General features: G+C 42.8%; 1 protein-coding gene across 1 annotated transcript; it reads right to left on the reverse strand.

Moving 5' to 3' along the window:
* Positions 1–1,093: 1,093 nt before the first annotated feature.
* Positions 1,094–27,186, reverse strand: LOC103568025 (solute carrier family 22 member 6). The gene is given in 11 exon segments (XM_070564641.1): positions 1,094–1,157; positions 1,469–1,672; positions 14,157–14,265; positions 14,416–14,630; positions 18,390–18,505; positions 18,661–18,784; positions 19,145–19,313; positions 20,494–20,648; positions 22,516–22,621; positions 26,395–26,770; positions 27,058–27,186. Coding segments are annotated over 11 exon segments (1,767 nt in total).
* Between the last annotated feature and the right edge of the window lie 448 nt (positions 27,187–27,634).

Raw genomic sequence — 27,634 nt, forward strand, 5'->3', positions numbered from 1 at the left:
GAGGGCAGAGACTATTGTTTGCTGTATCAGCATGCTTTTCCCCAATCCTCCTTTCTTCTTTATCTCCAGATGTTGGCACCTGCCTCAGGGAAGGGGAGGAGTTTCAAAGCCTCCTGATTGGCTGCCTTCATTTCAGTTTCTTCTCCGCTTCCAGGAAAGACAGAATAGGGAGTGAGTGAGAGGGAGCAAGATGCATCAGGTTTTTCACTGTAACTATAAGGGAGCAGAGAAAAATGGCAAGGATAGTGGGAGCACGATGTGTGTGTGTGTGTGTGTGTGTGCGTGTGTGTGTGTGTGTGTGCGCGCGCGCGCGCGCGTGCATGAATTCTGCTGTCAATGAATTCTGCTGTCAAGTCAACTGTCTGGGTTCTGTTATTTCTGAGCTGTGTTTCAGAACATTCCTCAGCCTTAGGATAATAATAATACTTACCTTACAGGTTATTGAGTGTTTTGACCCATATAATGACATTATAGTATCATACCGAATAGTATTCCTGCCCTAAACTTCCTCTTTGTTCCACTTATTCATCCCTCCTTGCTCCCTCCAAACCTCTGGCAACCACCGATCTTTTTGTTGTCTCCATATATTTGAAATTTTTGATGCTACTATAAGTGGTGTAGTTTTTTAAATTTCAATTTCCAGTTGTTTATTGGTAATACAGTTGTTTTAGCTAATTGTGAATTCCGGTTGTTTATTTCTATGCAATTCTTTTAAAAATATTGGTCTTGTAACCTGCAGCCTTGCTAAACTCACGTTTCGATGGTAGTAGTGTTTGTGCAGACTCCGTTGGATTTTCTACGTGCACAATCACTGTGTGAGTTTTTGAACTGAGCGTTGGTTGATGTGGAGTGGCCACTCTGTTTGGGCCAGAGGGGAACAAGGAGAGAAGCTGTGCATAGTTACTTTTAATGAAACAGTCTTGAGTGGGTCTGGCTAGGCGTGGGGGCCCTGGGGAAGTGTTTCTTGAAACTGTAGGCCAAGGAGAGGTCCCTCCTGTCCTCCCCTGGCTGCCGTCTCCCATTCCTCTTCTTGGTGTGGATGTCCCGGAGATGCAGGGGCTCCTTTCCTTCACTCTCTGCCCCTTCTCAGTCCTCAGGAAGCCTGGAGTGGGACCATCTGCTGCTCCTGCTGCTTCTGCCCCAATTTCTCTTTCCACCTACAGGGGAAAGAGAAGCAGGTTCAGGAGTAGAGGGAGGGGATCCTTTATAGGTGTCTGTGTTCAGCCGTCTCAGCTTATGTCCAAACCATCCACTGTTTCCAAGAGCCGAGAGACCCAGGGAGAATTCCAGGGGCTCCTGTGAGAACAGGGATTCTGGCCTCAGCTCCACCAGAGTTCAGCTGAATGGCCCTTGATAGGTCCCTGCTATCTCTTGGGTCTGGCCTGTTTTGTCAAACGGGGCTGGATCAAGGAGCTGTGAGCTCCTTATAACTCTGAGGGTGGGGAGGATAAGGGAGGGTGCAGCCCACCTTCTTTCCAGGTCTAGCACTGTGTTGGGCAGTGGCTGTCCTATAGTCTCTGGCAGGAGGACAATGATGGGGCAGACAGTCATAGGGACCGCTCCATAGAAGAAGAAAGGCAGGGAGGGGTGGAGCTCAGTGGTCATGCCCACCAGTGGGCTCACGATGCTGCCTGTGTTGGCCAATGTTCCTGACATGCTTTGACCTCTTTACCTGTAGGGAGGAGGAGCACTTTGGTGAGGCCAGTGGGGCTTGTGGGTGCCCTAACTCTGCCTGCCACCAGTGCTTCCTCTTTTGACACTCCCTAAAGGGACAAATGCTTGCACTTACCTTGGCTAAAAGGAAAGTGGGAAGCAAATGGCTTTGGAACCAGGAAGCCTGGGTTCCAGTCCCAGTTTGAGCCTGCTCTGTGACTGTGAACAAGTCCCCAGCAACCTATATCCCCTGAGCTCCATACTACATATCCAACTTCCTACTCAGCATCTTCATTTTTTCTTTTTTTTTTCTTTTTTTTATTTATATTTTTTTTATTAATGTTATGATAGATTACAAGCTTGTGAGATTTCAGTTGTACATTTTTGTTAGTCATGTTGTGGGTACACCACTTCCCCCTTCGTACCCTCCCCCCACCCCCCCTTTTCCCTGGTAACCACCGATCAGATCTCCTTCTCAATATACTAATTTCCACCTATGAGTGGAGTCATATAGAGTTCGTCTTTCTCTGACTGACTTATTTCGCTTAACATAATGCCCTCGAGGTCCATCCACGTTGTTGTGAATGGGCCAATTTCGTCTTTTTTTATGGCTGAGTAGTATTCCATTGTGTATATATACCACATCTTCTTTATCCAGTCATCAGTTTCTGGGCATGTAGGCTGGTTCCACGTCTTGGCTATTGTAAATAATGCTGCGATGAACATAGGGGTGCAACGGACTCTTGAGATATCTGTTATCAGGTTCTTAGGATAGATACCCAGTAATGGGATGGCTGGGTCATAGGGTATTTCTATTTTTAACTTTTTGAGAAATCTCCATACTGTTTTCCATAGTGGCTGTACCAGTTTGCATTCCCACCAACAGTGTATGAGGGTTCCTCTTTCTCCACAACCTCTCCAACATTTGTCGTTCTTGGTTTTGGATGTTTTTGCCAATCTAACGGGGGTAAGGTGATATCTTAGTGTAGTTTTGATTTGCATTTCCCTGATGATTAGCGATGATGAACATCTTTTCATGTGTCTATTGGCCATATTCATATCTTCTTTTGAGAAATGTCTGTTCATGTCCTCTGCCCATTTTTTGATCGGGTTGTTTGTTTTTTTGTTGTTAAGCAGTGTGAGTTCTTTGTATATTATGGAGATTAACCCTTTGTCGGATAAGTGGCTTGTAAATATTTTTTCCCAATTAGTGAGCTGTTTTTTTGTTTCAATTCTGTTTTCCCTTGCCTTGAAGAAGCTCTTTAGTCTGATGAAGTCCCATTTGTTTATTCTTTCTATTGTTTCCCTCAACTGAGGAGTTACAGTGTCCGAAAAGATTCTTTTGAAACTGATGTCAAAGAGTGTACTGCCTATATTCTCTTCCAAAAGACTTATTGTCTCAGGCCTAATCTTTAGGTCTTTGATCCATTTTGAGTTTATTTTGGTGTGTGGTGAAAAAGAATGGTCAATTTTCAATCTTTTGCATGTGGCTGTCCAGTTTTCCCAGCACCATTTGTTGAAGAGACTTTCTTTTCTCCATTGTAGGCCCTCTGCTCCTTTGTCGAAGATTAGCTGTCCATAGATGTGTGGTTTTATCTCTGGGCTTTCAATTCTGTTCCATTGATCTGTGGACCTGTTTTTGTACCAGTACCATGCTGTTTTGATCACTGTAGCTTTGTAGTATGTTTTGAAATCGGGGATTGTGATTCCGCCGGCTTTGTTTTTCTTGCTCAGGATTGCTTTAGCAATTCGCGGTCTTTTGTTCCCCCATATGAATTTTAGGATTGTTTGTTCAATTTCTGTGAAGAATGTTCTTGGGATTCTGATTGGGATAGCATTGAATCTGTATATTGCTTTAGGTAGTATGGACATTTTAACTATGTTTATTCTTCCAATCCATGTACAAGGAATGTTTTTCCATCTCGTTATGTCATCACCTATTTCTTTCAAGAAAGTCTTGTAGTTTTCATTGTATAGATCCTTCACTTCCTTGGTTAAGTTTATCCCAAGGTATTTTATTCTTTTCGTTGCGATTGTGAATGGGATAGAGTTCTTGAGTTCTTTTTCTGTTAGTTTATTGTTAGTGTATAGAAATGCTACTGATTTATGCATGTTAAATTTATCCCCTGCTACTTTGCTGTAGTTGTTGATTATTTCTAATAGTTTTTCTGTGGATTCTTTGGGGTTTTCTATGTATAAGATCATGTCGTCTGCAAACAACGAGAGTTTTACTTCTTCGTTACCTATTTGGATTCCTTTTATTTCTTTTTCCTGCCGAATTGCTCTGGCCAGCACCTCCAGTACTATGTTGAATAGGAGTGGTGAAAGTGGGCACCCTTGTCTTGTTCCTGTCCTCAGAGGGATGGCTTTCAGCTTTTGTCCATTGAGTATGATGTTGGCTGTGGGTCTATCATATATGGCCTTTATTATGTTGAGGTACTTTCCTTCTATACCCATTTTACTGAGGGTTTTTATCATAAATGGGTGTTGGATCTTGTTGAATGCTTTCTCTGCATCTATTGAGATGATCATGTGGTTTTTGTTTTTCATTTTGTTGATGTAGTGTATCACGTTGATTGACTTGCGGATGTTGAACCATCCCTGTGTCCCTGGTATAAATCCCACTTGATCATGGTGTATAATCTTTTTGATGTATTGCTGTAATCGGTTTGCCAAAATTTTGTTGAGGATTTTTGCATCTATGTTCATCAGTGATATCGGCCTGTAGTTCTCCTTCTTTGTGTTGTCCTTGTCAGGTTTGGGGATCAGAGTGATGTTGGCTTCATAGAATGTGTTAGGGAGTTCTCCATCTTTCTCAATTTTCTGGAACAGTTTGAGGAGAATAGGTATTAAGTCTTCTTTGAATGTTTGGTAGAATTCTCCAGAGAAGCCGTCTGGTCCTGGACTCTTGTTTTTGGGGAGGTTTTTGATTACCGTTTCTATTTCCTTACTTGTGATTGGTCTATTCAGATTCTCCATTTCTTCCTGATTCAGTTTGGGGAGATTGTAGGAGTCTAGGAATTTGTCCATTTCTTCCAGGTTGTTCAATTTGTTGGCATATAGTTTTTCATAGTATTCTCTTATGATCTCTTGTATTTCATTGGTATCTGTTGTGATTTCTCCTCTGTCATTCCTGATTTTATTAATTTGCGATTTCTCTCTTCTTTTCTTGGTGAGTCTGGCTAGGGGTTTGTCAATTTTGTTAATTCTTTCGAAGAACCAACTCTTTGTTTCATTGATCCTTTCTATTATCTTTTTTGTTTCAATATCGTTTATTTCTGCTCTTATTTTTATTATTTCCCTCCTTCTACTGACTCTGGGCTTTGTTTGTTCTTCTTTTTCTAGTTCTGTTAGGTGTCGTTTGAGGTTGCTTACGTGAGCTTTTTCTTGTTTAGTGAGGTGAGCCTGTATTGCGATGAATTTCCCTCTTAGGACTGCTTTTGCTGCATCCCAAATGATTTGGTATGTTGTGTTCTCATTTTCATTTGTCTCCAGATAATATTTGATTTCTTCTTTAATTTCTTCAATGATCCATTGTTTGTTGAGAAGCGTGTTGTTTAGTCTCCACATTTTTGCACCTTTCTCTGCTTTTTTCTTGTAGTTGATTTCTAGTTTAATAGCGTTATGATCAGAAAAGATGCTTGATATTATTTCAACTCTCTTGTATTTATTGATGTTTGCTTTGGTTCCCAAAATATGGTCAATCCTTGAGAATGTTCCATGTGCACTTGAGAAGAATGTGTAACCTGCTGTTTTTGGATGAAGTGTTCTATATATATCTATTAAGTCCATCTGGTCTAATTTTTCATTTAATTCTATTATTTCCTTGTTGATTTTCTGTCTGGATGTTCTGTCCATTGGTGTTAATGGTGTGTTGAGGTCCCCTACTATTATTGTATTGTTGTTGATGTCTTCTTTCAGTTCTATTAAGAGTTGCTTTACAAATTTTGGTGCTCCTGTGTTGGGTGCGTATATATTTATAAGTGTTGTGTCTTCTTGGTGGAGAGTCCCTTTTATCATTATATACTGTCCCTCTTTATCTTTCTTTATCTGTTTTGTTTTGAAATCTACCTTGTCTGATATTAGTATAGCGACACCTGCTTTCTTTTGTTCATTATTAGCTTGGAGTATTGTTCTCCATCCCTTCACTCTGAGTCTGTGTTTGTCTTTGGGGCTGAGGTGTGTTTCCTGGAGGCAGCATATTGTTGGATCTTGTTCTTTGATCCATCCTGCCACTCTGTGTCTTTTGATTGGGGAGTTCAATCCATTTACATTTAGAGTGATTATTGAGACGTGGGGGCCTACCACTACCATTTTGTGTCTTGTTTTCCGGTTTTCTTCAGTTTCCTTTGTTTCTCGTCCCATGGTTTAATCTGTTCTGATGTAGAGCTGCTACTCTCTGTTGTTGTCCTTCTACTTATGTCCTCTGCTCTTGGTTTTGTAGCCCCTTTCCTTTTTTGGATTTTTCAGAAATGAGGGTTTTCCTGAGGATTTCCTGAAGAGGAGGTTTTGTGGCAATGAACTCCCTTAATTTTTGTTTATCTGGGAAAGTTTTTATTTCTCCATCGTATTTGAAGGATATTTTCGCTGGGTAGAGAATTCTCGGCTGTAGATTTTTGTCCTTCAGATTTTTGAATATATCATTCCACTCTCTTCTAGCCTGTAAAGTTTCTGCTGAGAAATCTGCTGATAGCCTGATGGGGGTTCCTTTGTAGGTTAGTTTCTTTTGCCTGGCTGTCCTTAATATTTTCTCCTTGTCGTTGACTTTTGCTAGCTTCACTACTATATGCCGTGGAGTTGGTCTTCTTGCATTGATAAAGTTTGGAGATCTATTGGCTTCTGTCACCTGAAGATCCATCTCCCTCACCAGATTTGGGAAGTTCTCAGCCATTATTTCTTTGAATAGGTTTTCTGCCCCTTTCTCCTTCTCTTCTCCCTCTGGTATACCTATAATCCTTACGTTGCATCTCCTAATTGTGTCTGATAATTCTCGGAGAGTTTCTTCATTTCTTTTAAGTCTTGCTTCTCTCTCCTCCTCTGCCTGCAACAATTCTATATTGCCATCTTCCAAATTGCTAATTCTTTCCTCCATATTATCGGCCCAACTGTTCAGAGCATCTAGATTTTTCTTAATCTCCTCTATTGTGTTCTTCATTTCCAATATTTCTGTTTGGTTCTTCTTTATCGTATCAAACTCTTTTGTGACATAGCTCCTGAACTCGTTGAGTTGTCGGTCAGAATTCTCTCTTAACTCATTGAGAATCCTAATGATGGCTGTTTTGAAGTCATCATCATTTAGGTTATATATCTCATTTTCTTTGGGATTGTTTTCTGTGTATTTGTTACTTTCTTTCTGTTCTGGAAATTTAATGTATTTTTTCATATTGCTTGATGATGTTGATTTGTGCCTCCGCATGGAGATAGAGTTTAGTTGCTCCTTTCACTTGTTTCAGCTGCTGCGGTGGGGGGAGCAGCTGTTTATACTTCACCAACCAGGAACCCTGTCCGTAGTTGCTAACTGGGCCTGGGCCCCTCTTCGTAGCCACAGTGGCCCTTTGGATTCCCTCCTCTGCCGTGGGGGCCATCACAGGGGGGCTTCAGGCTGCAGGTGCCTACTGTTGTTGCCCACCTAGATGTGCTCCCTCCTTGGGGTCTGCAACGGTGTTATGGGCTTTTCCAGCGGCCAGGGGTGGGATCACTTATATTTGTCGCTCCGTTGCTGTCGGCACCCACCAAATCTCACTTGTCCTCTATGGGTCGCAGGAGAGCTATTGGCATCTTCTACAGTCTGTGGTTAGTACACCTAGCTATGCTGCTTTTGCCCTGGGGTCTTCCAGCCTTGTGGCTGGCGGCTGGGTGCCTTCTACTGGTGCTGTGCAGAGGCTTTCCCTAAGGCTGCTGTGAGCCTGTAGGGTTTCCCCCTAGGCTACTAAGCTGGGTCTCTGGAACTCTCTCCAGCCCCAGTCCTCTCCGAGATCTCCGGCAATCCCTAGCCTCACGGGGTGGGCAACGGCAGCTGGGGGTCGCCCCGCCCTCTGGCCTTCTCTGCGGGCCTCTGCCGGGAGCCCTGAATGCTGGGCGTGGCCCCTCTGCTAATGGCAGACAGAGAGTTTTGTCTGCTGCCTGGCGGAGCTCCGGTGCTTCCCCTCCGGGTCGCCGATCCGGCCTTTGAAAGTTCCCCCGCCCCGGTCCTCTCCGAGATCTCCGGCAATCCCTAGTCCCACGGGGCGGGCAACGGCAGCTGGGAGACCTCCGTGCCCTCCGTGTCTCTCTCTGGGACCCTCCGGGCGCCCCGAGCACCAGGCTGGGTCTCCCCGCCAATGGCGGGGAGAGACTCTCCCCGCGGGCTCAGGTGTGCAACTCCAAAGTTTCCCTCTGCGTTTAGGAGTAATTGCGGGGGGTTTAGGTAGGGTTCTGGTCACCTGTTTCCACCGTCGCTCCTCTGTTGTGTTCTCGCTCCTGCCCTAGATGTGTGTGGATCCTCTGGGGGCGTCCATTGGAAGAAAGCCGCTTGCGGGTACTAGGCTGCCCGTCGGGGTCGGAGAGTTTTCACCTATTTCCACATCCTCCCGGAGGAAAGTCCATCCGCCTTCCGATGTATAGTCGTGTGGGTGTCTCAGACATCCTGAGATGCTGTCTGGATATCCTTTGTCAAGTGATAAGTGTCCAAATAATTGTAGACTCGAAGGGCGAGAGACAAAGAGGACTACTCATGGCGCTATCTTGGCTCTCTTCTCTCTCAGCATCTTCATTTGAATGTTTAAAAGCCCCCTCAAATTTTATGTGGTTGAGAAAATCTTCCTTGCTACCTCCAAGTCTGCTCCTCCCATAGAAATCCACATCCTGGCATATGGCACTTCTAACGACCCAGTGGCTCAGCCTCAAGCATCTAGTACTTACCCTTGATACCTCGTATTCCCTTGTTTCCCCACATCCAAGATATGAATTTGGATGGCTCTTCCTCAAAAAACCCATTCAAAGTCAGTCCCCTTTTCTCCATCTCCATGACCACCGCCCAGTGGTTCAGACCAAGCCATTTTCATCTCTTGCTGGTCTGGTTGCAGTAGCCCCCTCACTAGTCTTCCCATTTCTACTCTTGGCCCTGGCACTCTATCCCCAGCCTGTTCTCCAAGAGGAAGCCAAAATGTTCTTTTAAAACAATAACTCAGATCATTTCATGCTCTGCTTAAAACCATCCAGTGATGTCTTGTGGTACTAGAATACAATCTGACCTCCTCATGAATCCCTATGTGTTTGGTCCCTGCCTACCTCAGTTCTTATCTTGTGCCTGCCCTCCCTTGCCTCATTAAGGCCTCCAGGCTTATTGTTTATCTTTGATCTTTACCAGGAGACCTACTTGATTACCATGATCATCTTATCTAAAGTAGCTACTCAGTCACTCTCTTTCTCTACATTATTTTTGACCTCAGGTGCAGATGGTCGAGTTAATCATAATCTCCAGTTCATGACCCTCTAGAATCATTTGCCCTTGTAATGCTTCCTTATTTTCCTTCCTTAATTATTTATTACTCTTTGTCACCATTACCACTCCTAATCCCCTTTCTGCCAAAGTCAACAATTCTCTCGTGTTTGATGTGCGCTCTTTTATTTGTATACGTTCTTGTAAAGTACGTATTGTTTTGTGTGCAAATATTTTCATTTACCTAAATGGAATAGGTTATAGATCTCATTCTGTTTCTCATTTTGTTCAGCACTCTGTTTTGAAGATATTTCCACGCTGGTGTGTTTACCTGCTGCTGCATAGTATTCCACTGTGTGCATCTCTCCATAGTACACCTAAACATCTAGATTGCCACCACCACCACCCATGACCTCAAACCACACTGCAGTGAATGTCCTTGTCTATGAATCCATAGGGGCCTTTATGAGAAGTTCTCTGAGATACAGGCCCAGGAAGGGAATTGCTGGGTCACACTGTGTGTGTGTGTGTGTTTGTGTATGTGTGTGTGTATGCTGCCAGTTGCTCTCCAGAATGGCGTCACCAACTTTCATTCCCACCAGCAGTGCATGTGGGCCATGTGGGATCCTGTATTCTCCTGTGGCCACCAAAACTTTGCATTATCCAGCTTTTTTAAGGTTGCCAGTTTAATGAGGGCAAAGTGATGATCTCATTCTTCATGTGGTTGCTAACCTTTTGGGTTTCCCTATCTGTAAAATGCCTGTTCATTTTCTTTGCCCATGTTTCTACTAGAGTTCCTTCTTTTTCTCACTGACTTGTACGAGTTTCACGTATATTCTTAATGTTAGAACTTGTCACTGTTAAATATTGCAAATACCTCCTCCCAATCTGTCGTCTGTCTTTTAAAATTGCCCAGGGCTAGCCCTGGTGACCTAGTGGTTAAGTTTCGTGTGCTCAGCTTTGGCGGCCTGGGTTTGGTTTTCAGGCATGGACCTATACCACTCATCTGTCAGTGGCTGTGCTGTGGTGGTGGCTCACATAGAAAAACAGGAAGGGGGACAACCCTGTGGCTTAGTGGTTAAGTTTGCACCAGGACTTCACTGGTTGGGATCCTGGGCATGGACATAGTACTGCTCATCAAGCCATGCTGAGGCGGTGTCCCACACAGCAGAATCAGAAGGACCTACAAGTAGAATATACAACTATGTACTGGGGGGGCTTTGGGGAGGAAAAGAAGAAGAAGAAAAAGGAGGAGGAGGAGGAGGAGGAGGAGGTGGAGAAGGAGAAGAAGAAGGAGAAGAAGAAGAAGACGAAGAAGAAGAAGAAGAAGAAGAAGAAGATTGGCAACAGATGTTAGCTTAGGTGCCAATCTTAAAAAAAAAAGAAAACAGGAAGATTGGCAGCAGATGTTAGCTCAGGGTAAATCTTCCTCAGGAAAAAAAAATTGTTCAGTGTGTCCTTCAATAAGTAGAAATTCTTCTCGATAGAATCAGATTGATATAGTTGCCATATGTATATATGGCATCTCTATCCCTATCTATCTATCTATCTCCAAACCCTCCCTTCAAGTCTCTTTGTCTCTTCTTGCACCAAGAAAGCCGTACACATACTATAGTTTTGTTGTATGTCTTAGTAGATGGTAAAGTGAGTTTCTCCTCTTTGCTTCTCCATTTCAAAACTGACTTAGCAATTGTGGTCCTTTATTTTTCCACATAAATTTTAGAGTAACTTTTTGGAGTTCCTAAAAAATAATCTAACTGAAATTCTGATTAGGTTGCATGGAGTTTCTATAAATTAACTTGGGGAGGTTGGACATCTTTATAATATTGTGGCATTCTAAGCAAGAGTGTGGAATGTCTTTCTCTTTACTAAGATAATCTTTATGATCTTAAAAAGTTTCAAAAATTTTCGCCATGGAAGTCTTGGGTGTCCTTTGTTAATTCTCTAGTAATAACTAGCTGTTGGTGTTATTCTAAATGGTATCTTAATTTTCAAAGATTTTCTAGATTGTTTTATAGATTATTGCTTCTCGATTATTGCTATTAATATTTTAGTAATTTGGTTTTCTATCTGGCATCCTTATTAGTTTTAATTGTTTATTGATTTTACTGGCTTATCTGGGTAGATGATCACATTCTTTATAAAGAATGACATTTTAAACTTTTCTCCTTTCAATTTCTTATTTCTTTTTCTTTCCTAGTAGAGCAGTGTTGGCCAGAACTCCCAGTACTGTGCTAAACAGTTGATTCTGAGGTCAAAGAGAAGGCACATAACTTTTCCCACGATATACAGTGTTGGCCTTGATGTTCAATTCTCTGATTACCTCTCTGGGTTCCTGATTTCCCTTATATGGTTGGCCTACTTTTTCCTTACTATCACCCCAGCTCTTTGGTGTTTTGAAGGATACTTAAAAATATTTTATACTTGTATGGTGTTATTTTGTTGGAAATAGAACTCCTTTTCCTAATCAATTTCCAGAAGTTCTTTCAAATACTTGATACTAATCCTTGCATTTTAATATATTTTGTTTTACTCTTTTCACCTTATTTATGGTGAAATGGCCAGAATTTTTAAAAACTCAGAGTGGAAAAATTTATCAGTATTCCTTTTTTGATTAGCCCTTATGTCTTAATAAATCCTTCCCTCTTCAGCAGAAATTATTTTTGTTAAGGTTGAAATATGGATTGCATTTTATTTATTTCCCATTTGGGCAAGTAGATGTCCTTGTATTGTTTACTGGTCAGTCCATGTTTTAGCCAATTATCTGCAGTGGTTCCTCTCCAAGTTTCTCCTTTGTGTGGGTCTGTTTTTGGGCTTGCTGTTCTTTTCAGCTCGCCAATTTGTTTCCCCCTGCTCCATCATCTGCTGCCTTAATTACTACAATTTAATAATAAGACTTTATAATATATCTTGATTTCTGGTAGGGCAAATCCTTCCACCTTGTTCTTTTTATTTTTTGTTTATTTTTTGCTGAGGAAGATTTGCCCTGAGCTGACATCTGTGCCAATCTTCCTCTGTTTTGTATGTGAGTCACTGCCACAGCATGGCTGCTGATGAGTGGTGCAGGTCTGTGCCCAGAAACCAGACCCAGGCCTGAGAAGCTGAGTGCACCAAACTTAACCACTAGGCCATGGGGCTGGCCCATCTCCTTGTTCTTTTTAGACAAGCATCTTAGTTTTTCTTGGCCATAGCACTTTTATATACATTTTAGAATTTGCTTGCCAGTTTCTTGAAAATATCCATTGGGATTTTGATCAGAATTACATTGAATTTAGAAATTAGTATTGGAATCATTGACATTTTTATATCCTCTTATGTCAATTATGAATTGGCGTATTATGAGATTTCCTATCCATGTACATAGTACATTTACTTAAGTTTTAAACATTTTCAAGTTTTCTTTAATACTTTTCAATATAATTTAAAAACTTTCTTGATACGGGAATGAAAAAAATTAAACTTCTCAATTATTACCAGAGTAGAGAATATAATTTTTTATTTATTGACCTTGTATCCAGCCACCTTGCCAAACTTTACTATTTCTAATAATTTTAGATTTGTATATAGGCAATTATATCCTCTGTAAATAGTGACACTTTTGACTTTTCCTTTTCGATCCTAATTCTGTTATTTGTTAGTCTTATCTTAGGCACGGACCACACTCCAGGATAATGTTGAATCAAGAAAGAGACAGCAGGGGCATTGGTCTTGTTCCTAAGTTTGAAGAGAATGCTTCTAATGGTTCGCCATTAAGAATAATATTTGCTGTGGATTTTTGGTAGATGTTCTATGTAAGGTTAACTTCCTTTTATTACTATTTTGCTAAGATTATTTCCAATGGATATTATTTTTCATTAAAGATTTTTCTGCTTTTATTGGGGTGATAATCTATTACTGTGGTGATATTAATATATTTTTAAGGTTAAACTACCCTTGCTTTCCTGAGATTAACTTTATTTGGTCATAATGTATTATCTTTTTTATACATCACTGGATTCATTTTTACAACATTTTATTTGGGGTTTTTGTATCTGTTTATGAGTGATATTGGCCAATAATCTTTCTTTCACAACTCTCCTCCCTTGGTTTCAGTATCAACTGTCTTCATAGGATGAATTTGAGATGATCATTTTTCTCTTTTTAGGGGGACAATTTTTGAAGATTTGTTCCTTAAAAGTCTGTGGAATTCACCTGTATTATTATCTGGGCCTGGTGTCTTCTTTGAGGTAAAATTTTAAAGTTTACTATTCAGACTTTTCATTTATTCTAATTAGTTTTCCTATATTATCTTTTTAAGGCATTTGTCAATTTCACCTACAGTTTAAATTTATCAGCATGGATTTGTTCATAGATTTCTTTTGCATCTTTGTAATGACTCTAGATGTGTAGTTCAGTTTCTTTTTTATTCCTAGCATTTGTTCATGTCTTCTGTCCTTTATTTTTTTGATTATCATTAGCAGAGATTTGTCCATTTCATTGATGTTTTCAAAGATCAACTTTTTGTTTTGTTGAGCCGCTCTTTTATATCTTTAACTTCTATTGAATTTATTTCTACTACTACTACTACTATTATTATTATTATCTGTGTTTTACAGGTAAGATAACCGAGCATTTGGAAAGGTTACTTTATGTACCAGAGCTGTATTATTAACCATTGTACTTTTTTTGGTCTTAAAGTATATTTTGACTCCTATTGGTATATCTACCTAACTTTCTTCTGGTTAATATTTGCCTGGTATATATTTTTCCATTTCTCTACATTTACCATTTTCATGTGCTAATGTTTTAGATGAATTTCTTGTAAACTACATGAACTAGATTAAAAAAAATCAACTTGGAATATCTTTGCCTTTTAACTTATATGTTTAATCCATCTACATTTATTGTGGCAACTGACATATTTGGAGTTATTGATACCATCTTACTTTCTGTCTTTTATTTGTCCTAATTTCTATATGTTTTCGTCCTCCTTTCTTGCCTTAAAAAATAAGTGACTGACCTCTGTGCCCTTTCTGATTGGAAACTTTCTGGGTCTAGGGCCTGATTGTCTTATCTTAGGTCTCCTCCCACACATCCCACTCACCGCATTACTGTGGGGTATAGTTCACTTGTGTATATAGACAAGCAGTTTATGGAGCCAGTGATGCAGCCTTTTCCTAACACGGCCATTGTGGTGCGGAGGAATGACTGGTCTGGAAGGAAATGAAGGCGATGAGAGGGTACTGGGAAAAGTTTGGAGGAGCCTTGAGTCTTCTCTCCTTACAGGTAGCTGGTTTGGACCAGATTTGGGGCTGGGTCTGTGAAAGGTCGAGGACAGGAGCAGGAATGGGGCACATACTCACCCAGGGGTATCATGGCATAGGCCAGAATAAAGATCCCTGACAGCAGCAAGGAGGCCATTTGGGTAGGCTTGCGGCCCAGTGATTTCACGGCCCAAAAGCCCAGGAAATAAAATGGGAGGTCCACAACTGCAAAGAGCCCCTGGAGCAGGTAGATGTTTATCCCAAAACTTTGCAGACTCATGACCAAGCCAAAGATGCTGAAGTAGTTTGCAAACCTGGGGCAAGAGCAGATGGGAGACATTTTGGGTAACAGCCAAGCCACATCTATATAGTGATTGCAGCTGGCAAACTGCTCTCACATCTGTTCTTTCCTTTAGGCCTTATATCAGACCTGTGAGTGGGGTTTTTAATATTTCAGGTGCAGATAAGAAAATCTTCCCTTCATTCTAAAAGACAGAATATTATCTATCAGATGTTAGACCACATTTTATAATTACTTAGGAGAAAATAATGTTTTTTACTCTGCAATAGGTCCCCTTTCCCTTCTCCCGATTCCCTGCCCTAAGACACTTGCTTTTGATAGGTGTATGATTTGTAGAGTTGATTGCACTGGAGAGGTGTGTGTGAGAGACCCGTCCCCCTACGGATGCTCAAGTAACCATTGATGAATTCTAAGAAGGAAGGATTCATTTAATGGCAGGAGTTTTCCTTTGCTGAGTGATGTAAGCATTTTTGTAGCTAGAGATGAATTTTGAGTAGATTTTAGAGGTTATGTGGAGGAAGAGTCAGGAGAGAGAGGGCGAGTCAATGGCTGTTAGCCAAGGATGGATTTGAAGGAGAACAGAAATGCCTATTAAGTTTTTGGCTGTGTGGTGTGTGACATAGGGATCTCTTCCATCTCCCCGTGGAGTCTTCATAAAATCGACAATGTTTGGTGATACTTTGTGGAGAAGCTTTGCTTTTAAGAGATGAAATGCTGTGTTCTGCCTCAAGGTTGGTGAAGGGCACAGTGAGAAGCTGTCCGCAGAAGACAATTTTATATGAACCACACTATAATTGAGAATTAAACAGAATAGTATTAGCATCAGAATAGACAGACAAGTCAATAAGACTGAATAGTCCAGAAACGGTAAGTGATAGGGGTGGTGTTTCACACCAACCATGAAAAGTTAGACTATTCATTAAATGGGTTTGGGACAATTAACTAATCTAGGAAAAAAAATAGAATCCTACTTCCTACCTTATGTTCAACTAAATTTCAGATGAATTATGATAAAATATATAAGCCCAAACAAATGTGAACATGCTTGAAGGAAATCTAGGTGAATAGATTTATACTTAAGAGGGGGTTACATTTCTAATGTTACCTGAAACACAGAAGCTGAATTTAACAAAATGGATAAGTATGATTATATAAAGCAATAAAAGGTCTTTATGTTTAAAAAGTGGTCAATTTAAAAGATTTTGAAGTGCAAAAAATATTGATCATATTGTGGTAATAGTTTAGTATCTTTAATGGAAAGAAAGTTCTTACAAGTCAATAAAAAGGAAAAAATGGGCAAAGGGTAAGGATAGGAAATTTTTAAAAAAAGAAATTATAAACAGATCGAAATCATTTGAAAAAAATGTTAAACTTCCTCCAGAATCAAATAAATGTGAATTAAAACAACAAGATACTATTTTCTTCTTCTCAGAGCAATAGTACTCAGTGTTAATGAAGGTATCTTATACACTTTTGTAAAATATTACTTTACTGGAGAATAAATTGGCAATATTTGTGTAAAATCATGCATATTTTCATAATTTTGGCCCAGTAATCACACTTTTAAGGTTTATCCCAAGGAATATCAGACGGATGCATGGGGATGCATGCATATGGATACTTATGACAGCCTTATTTATAATTGGGAAGAGCTGAAAAGAAACTATATGTCCACCACGGATACTGGTAAGATAAATTATGAAATTATGGAATACTATGTAGTCTTTAAAAGTGGAGTTCTTATTGGGGCTGACCCCGTGGCCGAGTGGTTACGTTCGCGCGCTCCGCTGCAGGCGGCCCAGTGTTTCGTCAGTTCGAATCCTGGGCGCGGACATGGCACTGCTCGTCAGACCACGCTGAGGCAGCGTCCCACATGCCACAACTAGAGGAACCCACAACGAAGAATACACAACTATGTACCGGGGGGCTTTGGGGAGAAAAAGGAAAAAATAAAATCTTTAAAAAAAAAAAAAAAAAAGTGGAGTTCTTATTGGAGGAGGGGGAAAATTTATTATAATAACATAGGGAGAAACTACCAGGAAAGGTAATAGGTATGGTAAATGTTCATAAGAGATTCTTGCATGTTTGGCAATATTTTGTGTGTGATATTTTCTGGTTAGAAAGGGAAGACATTCAGTCAATATAATTGGATAAACCTAATGATCTCTGTCAAAAACAGTGACAAAAACCTGGCGAGCAGATGCTTGGAGACGTGTAAATGATAAAGAGGAAGAGACAATTCTTTTTAACGTATGCGCATGTGTGTTTCCAGAAGGGAAGAGAAAAGAGATGAGAAAGAGATGGAGTTTTGGAGGTGTTTGTGTGGAGGATTGGAATAAAATAATATGGTAGAGGGCTTGAGTGGTGGATAAAAGAAATATACTTAACCTGTGTGCCCCAGAATGGTTAGAGTCAGCCTGTTATTTCTGCTGCTCTCATGGGAGCACAAATAAACCATATGCCTGTGAATTGCCCCACCTCTTCCATCTCTTAGTACCATTGCATGGAGACAACCTGGACTGAAAAGAGTTGGAGCCTCGTTTTCCTGATGGCTTTCGGGAATCAGCTTGAGTTGTTAGTCACTGTGGCAACCTGCTGCCTTCATTACTCTCCCAGGCCCTTGCCACAGCCAAAGAGAATGGATCCCACTTGAAGTGGGGTGAATCAGTGAGAAAACAGGGTCAACTGTGCAGGTCTACATTTATTGCTATGGAAAGATGTTCATGAAATATTAAGGACAAAGTCTTCTCGAACTATAGGAAAAGTATGGTTGCATTTTTGTAACTACATGTAATATAGATTAGTGTATTTCTTATGTGTGAAAACAGTAAAAAGTCTGGACAGACAAGTACCAGTATGTTAATGGTGGTTATTTCTGGAATATAGGACTAGAAAATCATTAAAATTTTTTTGTCTTCTTATCCCTATTGCCAAGGATAACTTTTAAACATGGATTACCTATAATCAGAGCTGTAATGGAAAATAGGCAAATCAAGTGAGACCATGGACGTACCTTTATCGGCCACAAATGACCCTGTTGCCAGGGACACAAGGCACATTATTCAGGAAGACATTGCGGTAGACAGATTCTAGGGTGCCCCTGCTAGCAGACCTAGCTAGAGCAGTCTCTAGAAGCAGAGGACAACCTCCAACTGACAGCCAGCAAGAAGCTGGGGCTGTTGGTCCTACAACTGCGGGGAAACGAATTCAGGCAGCAACCTCAGAGAGCTTAGAAATGAATCCTTCCCTAGTCAAGCCTCCAGATGAGAACAGAACCCATCTGGTACCTTGGTTTCAGCCTTGCAAGACCATAAGCAGAGGACTCAGCTAAGCTGTGTTTGGATTCCTGACCCAGAGAAACTGTGAGATGAGAAATGTGTGCAGCTAAATTTGTGGTAATTTGTTACCCAGCAGTAGAAGAAGATTACAGACATCTTCAGGAAAATGTGAGGGTCTATGACACAGAGTTCTTAGGGCCAGAAGCTCAGAGCTTCTTGGGGGTGGCTGCTTCTTTTTTTCCCCGAGATCAGTGAGGCCACTTGGATGAACTCAGAGCCCTTGGGAGGGAAGGGAAGAACTCTGTAGTCTGAAGGACAGCTTGGCTTTCCCTAGAGAGGTGAGGAAGTCTCTGAGCCTCCAGAGCACCTGTGTCCTTTTCCACTTGCTGTAGGGCCTCCTCCAGCCTCTTAGCTTTCAAGCTTGCCCTGTTTTCTCAGTCTGCTTATCTGTTCATCAGTTTGTCTGACTCCTGCCTGAGTGGGGATGGACCTGCCATGGTGGTAAGAGGCAGAGGAAGAGGCGGCGAACAGCAGGAGAGCGCAGCAGCTGCAACATCGAGGGCTGGGCTTGGCCCATGGTCAGGTCCTTCTGCGGACTCGTCTGGAGCAGCTGCTTGGATAGATGGGATTCAGGGCCTAAGTTCCCCTAGGGTTCCCTCCCTGTATTGCATGACCTGGGAAGCACCAGATGTCTTGGGTTCTAGGGTGAGGATGGTGGCAGCCAGAGCCCTGCTGGTGTATGGCACAAGGTCCCAGGGTTCTCACCCCTATACTCAGCTTGGCACCCTCCTCCTGCTTCCCATTGATCTGGGCCACTCTCCAAAATGCCTTCAGGGTGAGGTCCAGTCTTCCCAAGGAGGAGTACCAGAGGGCAGACTCAATTAAGAATCTGTGGGTGGAGGGTAAGGGAGGGTATGACTTCAGCCTGGGTTGACAGAGAGAGTTATGGCTGCCTGATAAGCGCACAGACCAAAGCAGAAAGGCACCTTGGAGGGATGGAAAGAATTATGGGCTGGTAGTTAGGAGCCCTGGTTTCCTTTCCAAGGATTGCCACTGTCTTCTTGAGATATCTGGGACAAGTCCTGCCCCTCTCTGGGCCATGATATTCCCCACCTATCAAACTGGGCATGGGTTCTTTTTGCTTTGACCTGCTTTGATACTAGGAGGGAGGTAGGGGCTGTTCCAGGAGATGCTTTGCCCACCTGTGACTTATTGTGATCCCTCCACCCTACCTTCAGGCTCCACACACCTGGAGTAGATGAAGAAAACAAAGAAGGGCAAGGATACCAACAGCTGCAGGTGGCGCCATTGGGGCATGGCATAAGCCATTCCAGCTACAAAGAACTGGCTCCGGCTGGGGACAAGTCTGACTAGGAGGCCCAGACATGGCCGGGCATGGATGGGCAGCCACTCCAGACCTGAAGAGAAGAGTAGAGCTCAGGTCAAAGTCAGGGCTGTGTGAGTATGTGTGTATGTGGAGGGTGGTAGTCAGTTCCAGATGGACAAGGATCCTCACATCAGAGCAGAAGAGCTCCTCTCTTGGGTTCAGTCCTACTCTGTACCTCTAGGCCTCTCAGAGGGTAAGACAAGGGTGATTTGAACCCTGGCTTGGTTCAGTGTGTGTGTAGAGCAAGGGATGGGATGGAAGGCTCTGAATTCCCAGGCATGCTCATATTCAAGTCCTCAATCTCAACACTTGTATTTCCTCACTTCCCCCAAACCTCTTTTGACCTGCCTACTGCCATACCCTCTGCATTTCCTTCAACTCCTTTTAATTCAACAAACATTTAAGATTGGCAACTCCATGCCATGCATTTTGCTTGGCCTGGGAAATAGAGATGAATGAGCCCTGCCCTCACGCCATCCTGCACCACTTTCATTTCCTCCAATGGGTCACACCCTGGCTTCTGAGTCTTGTATATTCTATTCTTTTGTCTAGAACTCTGCCCCCAAACCTTACTCCTTCTCTCTTTCTGCCTCACTTTTCACTCAGTTCTGAGCTTAGATGTCACCTCTTCTGGGGAGGTTTCCTGGCTTGCTAGGTCCTGATTGAACACCACACTTCTGAGCTCCTTCATCACCTGAGATAGCCCCCTTCCCAGCCTTTATCACACCAATTTTTTACTGCTTGGCAGTCTCCTCCGCTAGACTGTCAACTTGTTGAGGTCATGGGTAGTGTCCTTGTTCACTTCTGTATCCCCAGAGCAGGGTCTGATACAACAAACGAAGTGCCTTTTGAAATCGTGTTGAATAAATGAATATTCAGTTAAAGGCTCACAGTTTGATTGGCCTCTCTAAGCAACCCCATTCCAATCTCAAGTCTTTAACGAGTTCATCCTTTCAGTGATCCCTAAGTATCTGGGATGAGTTCCAGCCCCAAATGATCAGAGCCACCAAAGAGGCCACGATCTTAATTTCCTTCTGCCCTGGGCACTGCCTACTCTGTGAGAGGCCTTGATAGGCAAGGATAGGCTGGGACAGGTGGATTCAGCTTTGGATTCAGGGAAGGAGCTGAGGTCTGAATTTTTCAGGTCCCCTTGTCCACTGAACTGTGATTCAGGAGTTCCCACGAGCTCAGCCCTCCCAATTTCCTCTCACTCAGTGTCACCGAGTTGCTGTTGATGGGAGATGTAGCCATGCCCGAGAGGAAACGGCAAATGCAGTAGGCTGAGAAGTTGGGTGTAAAGGCAGTGCAAGTCCCTGACACTGCTAACTGCAGGTAGGTCCAGATCAGCACCTTCTGGCGGCCCAGCCTGTGGAAGGAGGAGAAACTTGGGTCTGGGGAGCACATTGCTTCCTCCTCTGCCCTGTATGCCAGGCTGTCTCACCCTTGGTGCCCTGGCAATCTAACAGATGCTGTGAGGCTGCCCACATGTGACCATGAGTTTAGGTGCTGAGACGGGAGGTGGGGAATAATAAGGTGAAGGCTGGCATTTGGGGGCCCTGGTTTTGGGAGGATCGTTGGGTTGCTGCTGTCCAGGGTCCTGACACATCCCAGCACACCTCAGGGGAGCGGCCCAAACCCTCTCATCAGAATCATAGGGGTGTCCTGAAAACAGCTCTGATGCCTGAGCCCCACTCAAGGCCTGTTGAATGTCTGGAAGGTAAGCTGGAATCCTGATTCTTAACAAGCTCCCAAGGTTTGGGAATTGCTGCTCTGGGATCTGGTTGATTCTTTGACTGTTGGTTGATGGTGACTCCCTTTAGACCTTTCCTAGGAGATGGCTTTTTGTGATTTTTTCTTTCTGAGATATAATTGGCATATAACATTATGCTAGTTTCAAGTATACAACATAATTATTTGATATTTGTATACATTGGGAAATTATCACCACGGTAAGTCTACTTAAAATCTGTCGCTGTACATAGTTACAAAAACTTTTCATGTGTGTGATGAGAACTTTTAAGATCCACTCTCTTAGCAGCTTTCAAATATGCAATACAGTGTTATTGACTGTAGTCACCATGCTGTACATTACATCCCTATGACTTATTTATTTTATAACTGGAAGAATGTACCTTTTGACTCTCTTCACTCATTTCACCCACCCTCCTCCACTGCCTCTTGCAGCCACCTATCTCTTCTCTGTATCCATGAGCTCTGTATCTATGAGCTGTATCTATGGTTTATGTGGTTTATTTTTTGGAGAATCTTTGCAAAGTTTATGCTTTTGCAAAGTGGATGTGACTGTGGCTTATATTTTATGAATAATAAAGCTGATTTTGTGTAACTTTGATCTGCCATGACATTTCTAATATTTGCAAATTTTGTTCTTTAGAAAATTATCCCCTCATTATCCACCCTATTACCCAAATGATAATCTTTTTATGGTCTTTGGCCTGGAAGATAGTCAAGATTAGGGTAACCAACATTGAGTTCCAGGTACTAATTTAACCCTTACCACAACCCTTACCACTCCCATTTTATAGATGGAAAAACCAAGTCTAAGAGAGGTTGTTTAACTTTTCCATGGACATACAGTTAGTGGTATATCTGAGACTTATTCCTAGCTCTTACTGATTCTTAGGTCTATGTTTGTTCCTGTGACACTCATGTGTCACATACAAGGCGGAAGTAGCGGAAAGCGACTTCTTCAGGATGTCAGGAAACATGGATTCCTGTCTTGCTTTTGCCACTTATTAGCTGTGTGACTGTATATTTTTAAAAAAGTAAACATTAAATTTTTACAATTATAAAAGTAATGAATTATCATAAAAGTTCAAACAACATAGTAACAAAAAGTGAAAAGTTCTCCTCTTCTTTCCAATTCCACTCCTCAGAATTTTAACAACTAATAATTTTCTTTGGTTCCTTCTAGACAGTTTGGACAAGTTATTTAACGTTTCTGAACCTCAGTTTCCTCATTGGTAAAATGTAGATAATAGTACCACTCATGCTGGCTTCACAAGGGTATTATGAGGAGTAATGGAAATGAAGTGAGGCATGGAAAGTGCTGATGGACTGTTGCAAGATTCCTGCAGACTTTCCAGATATGATCAGGCTTGGATGAATCAATCATGTGTCCCTTCCCAGATTCTCAGGGATGCCAGTCTCCCCTCTATGTCCAGCCTAGAGGGCCCATGACTTTGCTCTTTGATCCAGCTATGTCCATCACTGACCTGTCTGCCAAGGTCCCGAACATCAAGGATCCAACCAGTGTCCTTGCCATGAAAATGGATTGACTCGGCTGGGGCAAGGTCTTGTGTGTGCACACGAGGTCCCACTGTGAGGAAAGAAGAGCTGGGGTCAAGGGGAGCTGGGTTGGTCCCAGGGAAGCTCCATTCCCTCTCTCCTGGTGGGGCTGAGGGTCTTGGATTAGGACCAACACATAAGGGGTGCCTCCTCCCCCTCCAACAAATCTTTCTCATCATCTTATCCTGGTGAGAATGATTCAAGTTATTTCAAAACGTGTAAAAGATGCCTTTTGGGGTGTCTGCTAAGACTACTCCTCTTTCTCTGAGCACTAACCCCTCATCCTTCTTCAGGACTCCTGAACCTGCTCCTCCTTGGCCACAGCTGAAAAAACCTGACTCTAGAGCTGGACTGGGCTAATCAGATTCTTTTTTTTATGAATTTGGAAATGTGACTCAGAAAGAAGATTTGTAAGGACACCTAAAATTGGGGTTGGAGGACAAAATTTGGAATATAGAAGTGGAGTTGAGAAATAATGAGAGGAGAGAGAGAGAGAGAGAGAGAGAGAGAGAGAGAGAGAGAAAGAGAGAGAGAGAGAGACAGAGAGAGAGAGAGAGACAGACAGAGAAAGAAACAGAGAGAGAGAGAGAAAGATGGAAGAGGAAGAGGGCCAGGGGGATAAGAATGAAGTAATCTAGTCAAAGAGAAGTCAGAGTGAGAGCTCAGTCAGCACCAAAGAAGAGATGGAGAGTCCATCTGCCTCAGTTTCCAATTACTTGATCCCAGTCCCTTATAAGGCTGGGTTCAAGTTCTTGATCTTGGGTTCTGTCAAATACCCTTGCATCCTTCCATTCACTTTCCATAAACAAATTTGAGAGGGTTGTGTTTATTTGCAAGCCTAAAATAAACAGCAATTAGATACCTCAACACAATTTAATAGTTTAAACTATTAAATTTTGTTGCTCTTTTTAATGATTATAAGAAAAAAATTCTCATTTTGAAAGTACTGCCTCTCTAGGCTGCAGAAAAATCATACCGCGGATGGATGTGCCATTAAAATTAAGCAAAAATGATAAATAGATGTGACATTTCCTTTACCATTAAGAGCTAATTTTGTCTACTTTTGAGTGAATTTTTAATTTTTTTTTCTTTTTTCTCCCCCAAAGCCCCCTGGTACATAGTTGTATATTCTTAGTTGTGAGTCCTTCTAGTTGTGGCATGTGGGATGCCACCTCAGCATGGCTTGATGAGTGGTGCCATGTCCACATCCAGGATTCGAACTGGTGAAACCCTGGGCTGCCACAGTGGAGCACGCGAATTTAACCACTTGGCCATGGAGCTGACCCCTTGAGTGAATTTTTAAATGGGCATTGTTTTGTTAACAGAATAAAAGAAAAGGATCTGGACTGACCAGGATGGTTAAGGAATGTCCCCTAAGATGTGTTAATACATATCCAAATGAATTCATCTACAAGTGTAGTTACTTGATAATCTTGATTTGGTTGGAGAGAAATCCTTATTTGTGAATATAATTACTACTGGAGAACTTTCAAACACCATATGATGTGAATTTGAGATGTTGGCATTTGAACACTTTCTCCAAAGAGCAATGGACTTTATTGCTGTTTTATTCAAATAATTGTGATTCTGTAATTCTATGTGTTGTCTGATATAGCTTTTATTTGAAAAAGATTACGGGGCTGTGTCAGACTGGGAATTGATTTTATCAGTACTTTATTGGAAATATGTGAATGGAATCTCACTGTGGAGATGCATGTAGGCCTTTTAGTACCTATGCCCAGGTGAGGTGGTGGATGATGGTCCCATCTACAGTGCCTATTAGATAAGGATTGGATTATACTTGGCATCTCCATACATCTCAGGGAATGGGAGAACTGGGCATCTGGTCTTGTCAGTCACTGAAACCAAAAATGATGAGATTACTAGAAGTCTCCTTTTAGAAGAAAATCCAAGGTGTTCACTTACCCAGATTCTTTCTTTCTTTTTTTTTTTTTGAGGAAGATTAGCCCTGAGCTAACTACTGCCAGTCCTCCTCTTTTTGCTGAGGAAGCCTGGCCCTGAGCTAACATCCGTGCCCATCTTCCTCTACTTTATCCGTGGGATGACTACCACAGCATGGCTTTTGCCAAGCGGTGCCATGTCTGCACCTGGGATCTGAACTGGCGAACCCTGGGCCACTGAGAAGCGGAATGTGCAAACTTAACCGCTGCACCACTGGGCTGCCCCAACTTATCCAGATTCTTTGCTCTAGATGGCCAGAAATCTGAGCTTTTGGATCAAACTGCCTGCTGTTTTGAACAGAAGGGCAACAGCTAGGGTGATAGTTCCTAGAGTATTGTCCACCTTGGAGAGCAGAGTGTAGAGTTTTAAGGAGGGAAATGCGGAAGCGGAATTGGAAGGACTGATAACATACAAGTTAAGATGGGTGGATGAGGATATCTCAGAACTTGGGTTGAGGCTTGCAAATAATGAAGAAAGTCCACTCAGCTGTGCATGGAAGGAGTGGCATATGATGCTTGCATGCCTCAGAGGAAGGAGGACTAGCCATACTTAGCCACCTTCTGCTTCTGGGTCTTGGGTCTGTCTACTAGGAGTATGGCTTAACTTTTATCAGTTTCAGACAGATGCTGCATCAGGCAAGTTTGGGGACCATGCCTGACTACAGGCCTTTCTTAGGGCATCTTCTCTGCACAGCCCTGACTAATGGGCAGTGTGCCACAGAATCCCACCATATTGTCCCATGGCATGATGATTAGATGAAGTATGGACACTTGAGCCAGTTGCAGGGTGGGGGTGGGGGCTCATCAGTGTGTTGCACTGAGTCAATTAGAGACTTTTCTAAGAATTTGAATTAAGATACACAGAAATATTCTGGTTGGTGGTGGACCCTAAATCTGAGAGGTAAAGGATCATAGCTGGGACTGGTGGTCATCTTGCAAGATGAGCTCACAGGTGAAATGTGTTGAGAAGGAAAGAAGAAGAGAGTAAGTGTATAGAGATGCTCCTGGTGCTCCAATTCCTGGTTCCAGTTTCCATGAGGCCTGGACACACTTTGTTTCCTGTCCCTGGATTCCCTGAAATCTCGGGGTCCTTGCAGTAATACCCCCTTTTCCTGTGAGCTGATTTGAGAGAGCTTCTCTTCCTTGCAACCGAAAGACCATTGATTAGAACAGGTGTTAAAAGCATGATCAATGTGACAGCTACAAAGTGCAGAATTCAGCTGGATGAACCACTTAGCAGACCAGGGTGACTCTACAATTGGGGATGTGCGTGTTTGGGAGGAGGAGCTTTAAATTGCTAGAGATGAAAGGACACCCCATAACCCTTTTCTCTTTCCCATCTCAGTTCCTTGGCTGCTCTCCATCTCCTGGCCCCAGCTGCTGAGAGCTATTTCTAGATGAAGGCAGGAAACTGTTTTTGTCTCTAGGACTCTGAGCCCAGAATCCCCTGCTCAGGAATACCTGCTTTGCCCTCCACCACCTGCACACCTTCTTTCTTCCTTCTTCGGTACGACCTCCCCACCTTCCTACCTTGTGAAATTGTCCAACCCCCAAAAGAAACCAAAGTAGAATATTAAGCTCCCATAGCAGCGTCTCTCTCTGGTGGGGGCAGAAGGGCAGAGAGCAGCTTTCTTCAAGGAGTTGCCTGACCTCCTTTACCAGAAAGTCCCCAACTCCAGCCACTGCTCTCTTACCTGCATTTTGGACAAAGCTCTTCATAGCTCCAGAGTCTTCCCATATTCAGACAAACACAGGTCAGTGTCACTCTGTCTGTGTCTGTGTGTGGGATGATAAGTTGGGGAAGCATGGGTTGGAAGGGGGATGGGGGCCTGGGTATCCTTATCTCAGTTACAGTGTTGGAAGGGAAGGTGCTGTTGTTATAGATGCAGCCATTGGTGCAGGGCTCCGTGGCCCCAGTGCCATTGGCCTCTGTGCCATTGGGAAAGGGAGGTCCCCTTTGCAGGAAGGTAAAGTGGAGGCAGGACTCAGGCTGCCCCTGCTTGTCCCGGGGCAGCCACGCCTCCAACTCCCTGTCTTTGCTGAGGTTGCCATCGGCAGGTGGGCGGCAGTGGTGGGTGGGGATGGTGGCAGTGAAGTTCTGCAGAATACTGTGCAAACTTGTCAGGAACAGGGGGAGGATCAGCAGAGTGGACTGGATCTTCTAGAAGCAGCCTATGGCCCCTACCTGCTGCAGGAGGTCATTGAAGGCCGTGGGGCAGGACTTTGCAGGTGCAGCTGGAGCTGAGGCCTCCCACTCCCACAAACTATTTCCTGTCTTTCACTGCAAGGGGAGGAGAGGGACTTCCCTTTGTCTCCTCAGCAAATCAGCTCCTGAATCTGCAGTAGCCCTAGCCTCCTAATGATCAGCAGTTTTTATAACTTCTTTACAGGTGACAATTTAAACTGTGACTTGAGAATAGGACATTCAATTATTAAGACTCTTCAGGTCAATCGTTTGTTCAAGGGGACCTAAGGGCAGGCAAAGCTGGATCAGGTGGAGGAAACTACCTTCCCTCGAAGGAGGGATATGCACGATGCCCTAGCTTCTGGAAGTCTGAGTCTCCCCAACAGGCTGAAACAGGTGTCTCTCTCCTCGGAGAAGAATGTAAAGTACAGAGGGTGAGCAGGGAGGTCCATGTTGGTGTGAGCACGACCTGAGCTGACCTCCCTTTTCTCAATGCCATGCTGAGCCAGATGGAGTTGGGGAAAGACTCTGAAGACCCCACACAGCAGTGCTACTGTGCTATGGGTCTCAGCATCCCCTAACTGGTGAGCATTGCCCTTGTGTGAATCCCAGAGCCTGGGCCTTCAGCCCTAGGCAAGGTCCAGGCCACAGTTCAACCTTCACGCAAAGAATAAACCCTTGTCAGGGTCTTATATCATCAGTCTCTTTCCTCATTATAATATCCTCTACAATCCACATCTAATTTTCCTCCTTCTCAGAATTGTAACAGCTAAAATCAAGGAAATGTCCACCATAGTCTATCCCATTAGCTGGTTAAACATCTTCAAGCTTTTTTTTTTTTAGATAAACTTTATTGGGGTTTAGCATACACAATAAAATGCATAAATTTTGGGGAGCACA

The sequence above is a fragment of the Equus przewalskii genome, chromosome 11 (genome assembly GCF_037783145.1).
Source record: "Equus przewalskii isolate Varuska chromosome 11, EquPr2, whole genome shotgun sequence".
NCBI classification, from domain to species: domain Eukaryota; kingdom Metazoa; phylum Chordata; class Mammalia; order Perissodactyla; family Equidae; genus Equus; species Equus przewalskii.